Source organism: Narcine bancroftii, chromosome 2 (assembly GCF_036971445.1).
Source record: "Narcine bancroftii isolate sNarBan1 chromosome 2, sNarBan1.hap1, whole genome shotgun sequence".
NCBI classification, from domain to species: Eukaryota; Metazoa; Chordata; class Chondrichthyes; order Torpediniformes; family Narcinidae; genus Narcine; species Narcine bancroftii.
Window position 1 is genome coordinate 76244324 of NC_091470.1, and position 13820 is coordinate 76258143.

At 43.3% G+C, this 13820-nt stretch overlaps 1 protein-coding gene across 9 annotated transcripts in view; it reads right to left on the minus strand.

The window, feature by feature from the left end:
• The window catches only part of LOC138753762 (phosphofurin acidic cluster sorting protein 2-like), a 301705-nt gene that overhangs the window by 54106 nt on the left and 233779 nt on the right, over positions 1-13820 (minus strand). For 8 of the 9 annotated variants that reach the window (XM_069917135.1, XM_069917136.1, XM_069917134.1 and 5 more), the window contains 2 exons: positions 11705-11779; positions 5042-5166 (listed from right to left, as the gene is read on the minus strand). In XM_069917135.1, coding sequence (XP_069773236.1) covers positions 5042-5166; positions 11705-11779 — 200 coding nt within the window. The remainder of the gene's footprint in view (positions 1-5041; positions 5167-11704; positions 11780-13820) is intronic. The other variant, XM_069917139.1, reaches the window with a different exon arrangement.

Below are 13820 nucleotides of genomic sequence, written 5' to 3' on the forward strand. Positions count from 1 at the left end.
ATCTGGCGGGTCATTGAGTTTACCAGGCCGATACAGTATGTCATAATTAAAGGTGGAGAGCTCGATTCTCCACCTGGTGATTTTGTCATTCTTGATCTCACTTCACTCGGTATTGCTAAACATGAAGGAGACCGCACGTTAGTCGGTCAGCATCGTAAAGTGCCTGCCAGTGAGGTAGTGTCTCCAACGACGTACTGCTTCGACTATGGTCTGGGCCTCCTCGACAGAGGAATGTTGGCTTTCAGGGCCCTGGAGGGGTCTGGAGAAGAAGGCTACCGGCCGGCCGGCCTGGTTCAAAGTAGCTGCCAGTGCAAAGTCGGACGCATCGCTCTCGACTTGGAACGGAATGGACTTGTCGATGGCGCGCAGCGTTGCAGCAGCGATGTCCGATTTGATGGGGTCAAAGGCAGCTCTGGCTTCAGAAGACAGGGGGAAGGAGGTGGTCTTGATGAGCAGCTGTGCCTTGGCGGCATAGTGTGGAACCCACTGGGCATAGAAGAAAAAGACCAGGCAGCGTCTGAGTGCCTTCTGGGTGTGAGGGGGGGGGCGACGTCCATGAGGGGCGCATGCGGTCAGGGTCCTGCATGACCACCCTGTTCTCCACCACACAACCTATAATTGTGAGCTGAGTGATCCAGAAGACACACTTGTCGAAATTGTAGGTCAAGTGCAGCCAAGTTGCAGTCTGAAAAAATTTTTCAAGGTTGGCATCATGATCCTCTGTGTCATGGCCAGAGATGGTGACATTGTCCAGATACGGGAAAGTAGCAGTCAGCCTGTTCTGGTCCACCATCCTGTCCATGTCCTGCTGGAAGACCGTGACGCCATTAATAACCCCAAAGGGTAACCTGAGGAATTGGTGAAAGGAATTCGCGGTGGATCAGGAGCTGATGATGGGCCAAACGTAAGTCAATGGTGGAAAATACACAGTATTGGGTGATCTGATTCACCACATCCGTGATCTGTGGAAGGGGATATGCATCCAGAAGCGTGAAGCGGTTGAATGTCTGGCTGAGGTCAACCACCATCCGCAGCTTCTCCCCGTTTTTAACAACCACCACCTGGGCCCTCCAGGGACTCGAGCTAGGTTTGATAATGCCCTCGTCCAGCAGTCTACACACCTCACTTGTGATAAATTTCCTGTGTTCAGAACTATATTGCTGGCTTTTGGTGGCTACAGGCTTCTAGCCAGGGGAGAGGATTGTGAAAAGTGCTGGCAGAGGAACTTGGAGGGTGGAGAGACTACAGGGGAGGCCCCGGGGCGCGGGGGTGGGTGGCTCAGGCCGCCGCTTGCAGGAGGGTTCCGGGGTGAAGTGGTTACTGAAAATCCAGTCCCAGCAGTGCAGGGGCACACAATTGGGGAAGGACTAATAGTTTGAAGTCTGTGAACGTAATGCCCTGGACTTTCAGGGTCACCATGCAGTAACTCCTTTACCCCAGTCGAGTGCGATCTGGTCGCCAATGAAATTCTCTGTCCAGTGGGGAGAATAGCCAATCCACAACGGTGAGCCAGGTCTAGGTGGATAAAACTGTCAGTTGACCCCGAGCCAAATAAGCAATTGGTATAGTGTCCATGCACTTTAATCAGTTCCATTGCTTTTGTGAGGGGATGGTAGAAATCCTGGTCGAGGGTTATTGATGCAGAGACTTGTAATGGGGACAGTGGAGTCCTGTGTGATGACGTCATGCAAACAGTTAGGCCTGAAGAGACTGCGTAGAGGAGTTGGTGTTGCTGCCTGCAGCCTGCTGGGGATGTCGGCCAGCCAACGGTAAGTGTTGGGGGTCGCTGCTTGCTGTCAGCGGTGGGGCGGTTTGGCGGTGGCTGGTCCCCGGTCGGCAGCGTCGGTGGTTACCGCGTCAGTAGCGTCGTTTGCGGCAGCATGTCCAGGGTCAGTAGCTTCGGTCACAGTGGTGGCGGGTACCCGGTCAGTAGCGGCGGCGGGTCCCTGGTCGGCGGCAGCCGTTGAGGTCGGGGCTGGGGCCTGGTCAGACATTGCTTCGTGAGGGAGGGTGAACATCATTGCAGCGAGGGTGAGTTGTACCTTCCACGCTTGGCATCTGCCCTGTGACGTCAGGCGCTGCGCGTGGTGGAGCCCTCGCTCTCGTTGGACAAGAGCTCTGAGGATGAAGTGTTTGAAATGGAGGGTTGCGATTGGGCTTCACACAAGGCACTATCTTTGACGGTGGCCATTTTGGAGTGACAGACTACAGCAAAGTGGCCGTTTTTAAGGCACTTCTGGCACCTGGCTTTTCTCTGCGGGCACTGGGACCTGCTGTGCTTGTTCCTTCCACAGAAATAACACTTTGGGGTTGCATCGGGCAGCGCAGTGGCAGTAGTAGGGTAGAGGGAGGGCATCCTACTCACATCAGAGTGTGGGGTCCAGCCCCGAGAGTACATGTCCATACTTAAGACCGCGGCCTCCATCGTCTCTGTGATCCAGATCACGTCCTCTAGATTTTCTCCCCCGTGCTCTAGCAGGCGCTGCCTCACCTCATTCGATCAAACCCCGGCCACATAGGCATCCTGAATGAGATCGTCTGTGGTCTCCGCAGCAGTTCTGTCTGTGCAGGCACAGTCCCTGCCCATTGCCCTTAGTGCCTGAATATAAGCTCTACAGGACTCACCGGGCTTTTGCCTCCTTGTAGCAAGTTTTTACCGAGCATAGATCCTGTTCACCAGTCGCTCGTAGAGCCCTTTCAGCACCTTCATGGCTGCGGCATAAGTGGTTGCGTCCTGGACACTCTGGTAGACTCTCGGGGACACCAGTCATCAATATTAGTAGTCGATGGCTGTCCTCTCTCATGGCAGGGTCAGAGAGCTGTAAGCACGTTTCGAAGCATCTCAACCAGTGCTTAAAGTCATTCGAGGCTGTAGCTGACTGTGGGTCGACGTCGTGGCGTTTCAGCCGTAGCATACGCTCCATCCCTTCAAAACTTTTTAGTTAATAAAATTGTAGTGTGCGTCGAAAGAACCAAAGACTTGTTGATCCAAACCAAGGCTTTTATTAACTAAAAGACTGGAGCATATCACAAGTAGGTTGACCAGTCCAGAATTACTTGGTCTGGCTAGGAGCAACCCTTTAAGATCTGCCATTAGGTGTGGCTACACTCTCAGCCAATCACAGTCATCCTACACTACAATCTGTACATATACACATTGGTGATAGAATCTGTACTATCACAATATATATCTTGGAGAGGAAATAGATAAGGTTGGAGAAGGTGGAAGAATCTCTAGCCGAAAAAAGGAAATTAATATCTTGTAAATAATGGCCTGATAATGTCTTGGTGGATTACTGTGCAGAAGGAGGCATGGCACTCAGCCTCTGCAATGGTAGGGGCTAGTTTGCCAAGAAACTCTACCCTCGTCAACAGGTCAGATGACAGGTTTGGAGTTGGTTCCCAATGTTTTAAGTCCTGCAAGTTCAGAGATGGACAAGAACCTTGAATAAGTGAAAAAAAAATGAAATTCAATGTCATATCAACAATTCATGATGAAAAGTTGTACCAAGTTTGACAATAGTTATTCTGCCAAAAGCAATTATGCCAAGAACATTGGATACAAATTTACTCAGTCACTGAGTTGAAAAGAAATTCTATAACCAAAGTTTCCAATAGATTAAAAAATGGAAAAGAGGGTGAAGAGGAGGGTAAAACCAGCAAAGTTGTGCTGAGTTCTTTATGTAGCAAAGATATACATATCCAATGTCTTGGGCCTGAGCCCTTCTCCATACCTTGATGAAGGGCTCACGCCCAAAATAATGGTTATGTAATCTTTAACTCTGCTACGTAAAAATGCTGCATGACTTGCCGAATTTCTCCAGCAATTTTGTGTAAACTATAATCACAGCTTCTGCAGATTTTTTTGTTTAACTCAGTATAATTATTATAGCCAAGTTTCTCTATGAAGCAGTGGTGGATATGCTTTCATGCAATGGGAGGCAAATTTAGGAATCAAAGTAGGTCATTCAGCCCCTCATGACTTTCCTTACACTTAATTAAATCCCAATCCCAATGAAAAAGCTGGTAGGAGTCTCACTTTTAGAATTTCTAGCCTCTCACTTTTCTGGAGAAGAAACACTTTCTATTTCCCTTTGGTTCCTAATATCACACGAAAAAAATGCTCCTCTAATTCTCTTGCTCTGGATTCTTCCAAGAAAAATAGTTTCTCTTACATATCAAATCTTTCAACGATCTTAAATCATTCATTAGATCACCTGCAATCTTCAAATGTCAAATGAATCCATACTTAGTGCCAGCCACCTGTTTCACAGAAACTAATATAATTTATCTCAAAAATGAAAGGTGAAATAAAGCTTTGAGAGGGAAATGAAGGACAAGAAACATAACACGAGAAAGCATTGGGGAAAATCTGCCGAAGTATATGGTGGAGGGAAAGAACTGAAGGTTTTGTGCAAAAGATAAGGGTGGCTGAAGGATAAAGGAAATAAGAGAAGTTTGGAAGCTTGCTGAGTCAGGGAAGTGGGGTCTTCCATTTTGCCACTGCTGTGTGATGAAGTTATCATTAACTACATATAGATACCAGTACAAGCTCTACAATTCCAGGAGTGGGAGTAAAAAGAGTTTGCTTCAGGCAGTCTGGATAGTTTAGACACCTAGTGCAGTTCAAGTGCTCTTGGAAAATAACACAAAGACCTTCTTCATCTGATTTTTCAACATCAAATGGCACTTTAAATGAAAATCCATGCATGACATAAAATGATGCATGTAAACTACACACAAATGTCAAGTGTAATTTATAGCTCGACCTCTCAAAAATCAGAATGAAGCTGTTCTGTCCTTACTAAACCATAGGCTGTTTTGCATGAAGGAGCACACAGGACCATGGTCTCACCTGAAAGATATTTCCTCAAACATGATAGCACTTCATCCGTACAGTGAACCTAGATTACAAGCAGTCACTGTAATCGAACTTGAAACTACAACGCCTTGACTTAAATTGAGAGTGCAATCTGATGAGCCATTGGTGAGCATGCAATTTACATTTCCACGCTAACTTCCTCCACAGAATGAGGCTTACCTACTAGAAGGAATAATCAGTGATTCTGTCTTTGTGATTTTTCCACTGGGTGGCAGCTTTTCAAAGAAACTATCTGCATTGATGCTTTCAGATCCCATTGCTGCTTCTTCCTCCTGTATTTGATCCTTTTGTGGAACAGAGAACAAAAACATATATCAAAATAGTTTGCATCACAGCCCATGTTGTCTTTGAACACTGAAGAATCCGCCTGTTTTGTGAGACAACATTCTTTATATTGGAGGAACAACACTTCATATTCCATCTGGGCTCCCTCCAAACAGATGGCATTAACAGTGATTACTCCTGTTTCCTTTAGCCCTTCCCCCTCCCCTCATCTATACCTACTGTCTTCTTTCCCCCAGCTCAGCATTCATAGAGGCAAACCACCCCCCCCCCCAACCAGTTCTCACCTTTTCTCTCTCCTATCTGTATCCAATTAACACCTTTAGTCTGTTGGTCTGTGCTCCACCCCCCCCCCCCCCCACTCTTTCTTTCTCCACAGCCTTTTAATCAGACGTCTGCCCACCTTTTACGCATACCTTGAAGAAGCTCTCAGGCCTGAAACGTCAGTTATATATCTTTACCTCTTTTGGATAGTGCAAGATCTGCTGAGCTCTTCCAGCATTACTGTGTTTTTGCTACAATCACAGTGTCTGCGGACTTTCATGTTTCACTTTTTATTTTCTCCAGAGTACAGAGTAATTATCAATTTGCCTGTCCATTTTACTACTTCACAAAATAAGTTTCTGCTTTTAATCCAAAATCTCAAGTACTCTTTCAGACGAATATGTACCAGCATTTCAGACCCAAGCAGATGAATTATACAGGGCCTTCCATAATGTTTGGGACAAAAACACTTCAGTTACCCTGTGCTCCACCGTTTTAAATTTGTAATCAAACAATTCACGTGAATAAAGTGCATATTCCATTTTGATTTATAAAAACGTACTCCACAACAATCTAGTCTTCCACACACCCATAACCCTCTATTTTCCTTACATCCTCATACCTAAAAGTCTTTTAAATGTCCATATTTATCCAGCCTACATCACCCCAGCAATGCATTTCGAGCATCCACCACTGTGTAAAAATCTGACGTCTACCCTAAACTTTCCTCCACTCGTTTTCTTTGTTTGTCTTTTGGTGGTCCTGGAATTGTTTCTGGCTAGGGTAGGACTGGGAGGTTCAAGAGCTTCATAGGTCATAAAATAAAGTTCCACAGCATGGAATCAAACTTGTCAGCCCAACTCGCTCGTGCCAACCAAGATGTCCACATTCCTCTAAATCTTTTCTATTAAAATGCACCTGTCTAGATGTACTTTAAACTACATCAACCATATATGCTGTTGTATAGGAAGACTTTGCTTAGAACAACTGCGGAATTTCCACCTAAAATGTTGGTTTTGAGTGATACTCTTTGTATCAGACGACCCCAAATCTGGCCCTTACAGCTGACCAGTGGATGCTGTTAAAAGGAAATCATAACATTTTAATAACAAATGATCATTTAAAAGATTAAATTTTATTTGGATATTTTAAAATAAGCTACTGTCATCTCCTGTAACAGGCCACTTGAAGCCTGTAGAGCCCATTTGTAGACATTTTGGTTTGACTATGTAGAAATTACAGCACTTTGTCCACATAGTGTCCACTTCAGGGCATCATCATGTTTGGAACATTTGGCTTCACAGGTGTATGTGAGTACTTAAGTATGTTAAATTACTTAATTGATGCAGGTGTAAGATAGCTAGGCTTGCTTCTAAGCATTTGATCACCTTTGGAAGTCAGTAGTTGCCATTTTTCAACATGAGGACCAGAGTTGTGCCAATGAAAGACAAAGAACCCATTATGAGGCTGAAAAACAAGAATAAAACAGCTAGAGACATCGACCAAACCTTTGGATTACCAAAATCAACAGTTTGGAGAATCATTAAGAAAAAAAGAGCGTAATGGTGAGCTCAGTAATAGCAAAGGGACTGGTATTCCCAGAACAATTCTCATCATAATGAGGAAAAATCCCCAAACATATGTCTAATAGATTTGAAACATGTTCGGGCGGGGGGGGGGGGGGGGGGGTGGAGGCGGGGGGCAGGTATGGATACGTCAAAGACTAATGTCCGCAGAAGAGTTAATGAAATGAAATACAGAGGCTACACTGCAAGATGCAAACCACTAGTTAACCTCAGAAAGGATGGGAAAATTACAGTTTGCTAAGAAGTATTAAAAGAGACTGTATAATTCTGTTAAAAAGATCTTGTGGGCAGATACGACCAAGATTAACCTGTATCAGAGTGATGGGAAGAGCAAAATTTAAAGACAAAAGGAACTGCCCAAGATCCAAGGAATAGCATGTGTACTCACAATCATCTTTGAAGCCAAATATGCCAAACATAATGCTGCCTGAAATGCTATAATTTCTACATGATCAAACCATAATGTATATAAATAGCCTTGAATAAAATCTGGAATGTGCACTTTAATTACATGTGAATTGCTTGGTTACAAATTTAAAACTGGAACACAGGGAGAAATAAAGGAAAAAAGTGTCTTTGTCCCCAGCATATGGAGGGCACTGTATATCCCATATTTCATTTATTTCCTCAGTGATAACATATTGCAAAGTGTAAAACATGCATTAATGGCAACAGATTTAAAACATACAGAGGCTCAAGCAATTTCAATATTGATCACAATATAAGAAAGAGAAGGAGGAGCAATAAAATGGGCTTACTGAGGCTGTTCTACCAATCAATAAAACAAGGCTGATCCAGTCTAAGCCTCAATACGTCATTCCTAATCTTTTTGGCATGTTCCTCGATTCTCTTGTTCATATATTTCTACGCCAGAGAGCTGAAATGAATACAGTGAATATCGTGAATATATTCAATGGCTCACCTCCACAGCCCTCAGGAATAAAGGGATTTACAAACCTTGGAGACCAGCAATGTCTCGATTTCGTGGAAAACAGCTGACTGACCCTTTACCCCTTTACTCTGAAACTACTGTAAATCCGATAATTCTGAGTGTCAACAATTAAAGAAACATCCTCACACCACCCACCCTGTCAAATCCTCTTAGAGTCCAATCTGTTTCAATACAATAATCTCTTATTTTTCTAATCTGTAATGTGTATCATCTGCTCAATATCATTTCATTCATCAAGCCCAGCAATCGATTCAGAATCTTCTCTGCTCTGCCTCCAAAGCAAGTACATCTTTCCTTATATATGATAAACTGAACATAGCACTCCAGATCTATTACCAGCATCAAGTCAAGTGGAATCTAAACAACTTCACAGCCTTGCAATAAAAGCCATCATCCAATTAGCTCTCTTGATTATTTGGACTTGCATGCCAATTGTTTTAGTTTCACATACTGAACCTGATATACCACAACATTTTGTAGTCTATTTAAGTAATTATCTTCTTTTTCATTCTTACTTCCAAAATGGATCATTTCCATTATACCTGTTTCAAACTGTCAAATCTTCCTGATTGTTTCCCATGCCCAGTTTTACCAACCACTTTCCCCATCCATACATTAACGAATCCATTCAGATACTTCCCGGTTCACTTTTGGTTAAAGCTATACTTATCTAACATTCATCTTTTAATTCTTGACTGCTCACTTTTGATGTTAACTTTGAAAAGCTTAGCATGGTGACTGATGGAAGAGGGAGAAGAGGTAGTGCTGACTGATGCCTCAAGGTGGAAAATAGATCTATGATGCTAGGAGCTTCAGGAAAAATTAATCAGTGAGCAGGTGGACAAACTGCCTGAGTTTTTCATGCTCTGCTGGGATCAAGGAAAGCTGCCTCAGGACCTTCGTGATGCCATCATCATCACCCTGTACAAAAACAAAGGCTCAAACTCAGGGGAATCACGCTGCTCTCCATTGCAGGCAAAATCTTCGCTAGGATTCTCCTTAATAGACTAATACTTAGTGTCGCTGAAAATGTCCTCCCAGGATCACAGTGTGGCTTTCACGCAAACAGAGGATCTACTGACATGGTCTTTGCCCTCAGACAGCTCCAAGAAAAGTGCAGAGAACAAAACAAAGGACTTTACATCATCTTTGTTGAGCTCACCAAAGCCTTTGACACCGTGAGCAGGAAAGGGCTCTGGCAAATACTAGAGCGCCTCGGATGCCCCCCCAAGTACCTCAACATGGTTATCCAACTGGACGAAAACCAACAAGGTCAGGTCAGATACAGCAATGAGCTCTCTGAACCCTTCTCCATTGACAACGGCGTGAAGCAAGGCTGCGTCTTCACACCAACCCTCTTTACTATCTTCTTCAGCATGATGCTGAAACAAGCCATGAAAGACCTCAACAATGAAGATGGTGTTTACATCCGGTACCGCACGGATGGCAGTCTCTTCAATCTGAGGCGCCTGCAAGCTCACACCAAGACACAAGAGCAACTTGTCCTTGAACTACTCTTTGCAGACGATGCCACTTTAGTTGCCCATTCAGAGCCAGCTCTCCAGCGCATGTCATCCTGTTTTGCGGAAACTGCCAAAATGTTTGGCCTGGAAGTCAGCCTGAAGAAAACTGAGGTCCTCCATCAGCCAGCTCCCCACCATGACCACCAGCCCCCCCACATCTCCATCGGGCATACAGAACTCAAAACGGTCAACCAGTTTACTTACCTCGGCTGCACCATTTCATCTGATGCAAGGATAGACAAAGAGATAGACAACAGACTCGCCAAGGCAAATAGCGCCTTTGGAAGACTACACAAAAGAGTCTGGAAAAACAACCACCTGAAGAAACACACAAAGATCAGCGTGTACAGAGCCGCTGTCATACCCACGTTCCTGTTCGGCTCCGAATCATGGGTCCTCTACCGGCATCACCTACGGCTCCTAGAACACTTCCATCAGTGCTGTCTCCGCTCCATCCTCAACATTCATTGGAATGACTTCATCACCAACATCGAAGTACTCGAGCTGGCAGAGTCCGTAAGCATCGAATCCATGCTGTTGAAGACTCAACTGTGCTGGGTGGTCCTCCAGAATGGAGGACCATTGCCTTCCCAAGATCGTGTTCTATGGCACGCTCTCCACTGGCCACTGAGACAGAGGTGCATCAAAGAAGAGGTACAAGGACTGCTTAAAGAAATCTCTTGGTGCCTGCCACTTTGACCACCACCAGTGGGCTGATATCGCCTCCAACCATGCATCTTGGCGCCTCACAGTTTGGCAGGCAGCACCTCCTTTGAAGATCGCAGAGCCCACCTCACTGACAAAAGACAAAGGAGGAAAAACCCAACACCCAACCCACCAATTTTCCCTTGCAACCGCTGCAACCGTGCCTGCCTGTCCCGCATCGGACTTGTCAGTCACCAACGAGCCTGCAGCAGACGTGGACATACCCCTCCATAAATCTTCATCCGCGAAGCCAAGCCAAAGAAAGAAAATAGTTTCATGGTCACACAATATTTTTTATTGTACATTTATTTGATTAAATCCCACCATGGCAGCTAGGGAATTAAATTCAAGTAAACTAACATCTCCAGCTCAATGTTTCAGTTTCCTGGAGTGCTTGTCTAGTAATTTACCCATTGTGCTACATCACTTGTTTAAGATAGTCAAATGGAAAGGAGTAAAGTGGAGAGCGTTTGAAGCAACCAGCACAATTTGATTTGAGAAGGGAAAAAAATTAGGAATTAAAGTTTTAATTGGGGAAATCACTTTTAGGGGGCTGAGGTGATTCAGTAAAGGTGGACTTGAAACAGCTATTTGAAGGTAGAGTAGTCAGAAGCAATCAAGGAAGAGAGTGAGCATTCAAAACAAATGCGTTCTCAAGATGGGCAAGCTTCCATATTTGGTCACCACAAAAGAAAGAACGAGGCAAGGACAGCAAGCTTATTCCAATATCAAGTGTTCAACACACCAGAAATGCAGAAGTATAACAAATGCAATGGTGACATTTAGAAAAGCAAAAAGAGCGCATGAGAAAAATGTGATGTTTTGTGAAATAAAAGGCAAAGAGCAAGGCTGAGGCCTATGAAAGCCAAAACAACAGAATGAGTCAACCAAAGACTTATAATAGTTCTAAATGACAGGTTTGCATCCAATTTAATGCGAGATTATAGACACATCTTATTTAAAAACAAAACTATGAAATTACTACAAATGACAAGCTTAAGAATCCAACAGTTTGAAGAGTAGATAGAGCACTAGATTTCAACAATATCTGTCCCAGGGCGCCTAAAAGCAGCTGGGTGGAAATAATTTGCCCGCAATTGCTTTCGGCTGTACCAAAAGATTACTATTTAACATGGGAGAAAGGGATAAACCTAGCAGCCAAAGGCAAGTGGAAAAAAATTCTGAGCATAATTTGAAGAGGCAAAAATTAAACAGGGACAGTCAGCATGAATTTTTGAAGGAAGGAGTGTGTCTGACTGGCTGAATTTTTAGAGGAAGTAATAAGAGGGATGATATTAAACAGTCTACAGGGATTTCAGGAAGGCTTTGGAGTACCATGTTATAGGTTAAAAAAAAATCTAATTTCAGCAAAGATCTCATTGGATCAAACTGGCCCAATGGACTGCTTCTTGTACGTAAAATTCTGTGCCCATTCTCAGCATTCCTTTAAATTTCAACTGATGGCAGGAGTCAATGTGGGGGTCTTGAAACACACATGCTCAATACTCACAGCTGATGACATATCAGAAATGTTGTGGATGTGAAATTTGCTTGGAGAGTTTTTGAGCTTTTCAGGCATATCTATCTGTACGAAGCAGAAGAACACAGTTGGTCAATCACACAAAAACCTATAATGGGACAGTGGGGAAGAACACAACGTGGGAAAGATGGTGGGGAGTCCAAAAGAATTCTCAGATATCATTATATGCTTCCAAAGTGGCCAATATTTCATCTAAATAAGAAGCCATGCAATCTGTCAGTAAATTAGGCCACAAGTTGATTGACAGTTTCCAGCTGTATTTTACACCATTCAGTTTTTAAATGATGTACTGCTCACAAAAGTTCACAGCCAAAACAGAGATCAGAATCTTATTTGTGAAGTTTTATACAAATCTTGTTTGTGAGTTTCAGTGTTTATTTGGGGTGCAATCATATAATCATACAGCACAGAAATACCCTTTCAGCCCATCTTGTCCACACCTATTGTGGGGCTTACAGTATTGATACCAATCGCAATTGGTCACATCCTTCCATTTTTTGTCAAAATGCCTTTTAAATGTTTGAACTGCATCTGCTAATCCTTAGAAAAGGAATCACAGCAACCTCTCAGCACAATTATGACAAGTATAACAATAGATGACTATACATTATTAATTTTACTGTTGTGCAGTCACAATTTGACATGTCCAATTGAAACATTTTAATGAGGCATTCAAGTTTTGAAAAAGATGTGCACTTCAAACTTATTAAACAGGTATCAGTTTTAATAACAAGGAAATACAAGTCCAAGCAATCATAGCCGGCCACAAAGTAAAATGTCCAGAGGCAGCTCGGTGAGCTGGCCTGGTTAGAACCAACATGGATTCCTTGGAATGCTAAACCTTTCCTTTCATTTTGGGTCCGTGGGGCCGGAAGGAACAAATTGATGTATAAAACTGACACTTCCTGCATTCTAACTTTGAAAAAGTCACTCAACTTTACCCAAGAAATCCACATTAGCCTCATGGACTGCCTGGGGCTGATCATTAACAGGGAAGAAGACAAAGTAAAAATACTTGTTATTCCTTCTGGCTTGTCTTGCCAGGCAGCCACTTGCTTATCAATTTGGTCTGCACTTAGGTTTCTGCAATTGAGCATAACCACTTAGTGAGCTAGTCAGTTAAGTTTATAGTCATCAGGAGGAACTTGCAGTTGTTTAAAATCTAAACAAAATCTTTAGGATGGAGGGAACAGAATCACCAGCCAGAACTAACAAAGTTTAGAACATAACAGCATAAGAAATAGGAGCAGGAGTCAGCTACCTCACCCAACTAGCCTGCTCTGCCACTTAAGAAGATTATAACTGATCTGGCTTTACCTACCTGCTTTTTCCCCCATTACTGTCAATTTCCTTACAATGCAAAATCTATCTGTGTGTTCAGCATATTAATTGAGGAATCCTCTAATGCAGAAAATTCTTGATTAATACTCTCTGGGAAAAGCTGGTCCTCCTCATCTCCATCCTAAATCTTCACCACCAAATCGAAGCTATATCCTCCGGTTCTAATCTCAGGTAGTGGAAACAACATCCTCTGTCTCAATCTTAATTATTTTTTCATAATTTTATGTTTTTATAAAATGACATCTCATTTTTCTGAATTCCAGCAAGTACGGTCTCAGGCAACTCCATCTCTCATGTTCTAAACCCCTCAACTCTGGAATCCATCTGATGAACCACGTCTGTACCACGTCCAAAGCCAGTAGACTCTTTCTCAAATGAGGAGACCAGAACTGCACACACAATTCCAGGAGTATCTGTTCCTGTACAATTGCAGCAGAACCCCTCTGCTCTTAAATTCAATACATTTAGCACAGACGGCCAACATTCCATTTGCCTTCATTAATTGTTGCATCGACAAAGTAACTTCATGCACCAGCACTTCACGTCCTTTCACACAACAGAATGCTGCAATCGTTCACCATTTAAATAATAATCTGATCGATTTTTTTTCTTCAAAAGTAGATGATCTCACATTTACCAACATTGTATTCATCTGCCAACAGCCCACTTGCTTAACCTTTTTAAATCTCTGAAGACTCTGAACATCTTCTGAATAAGTCACTGTTCTGCTCGTCAGCAACCTTTG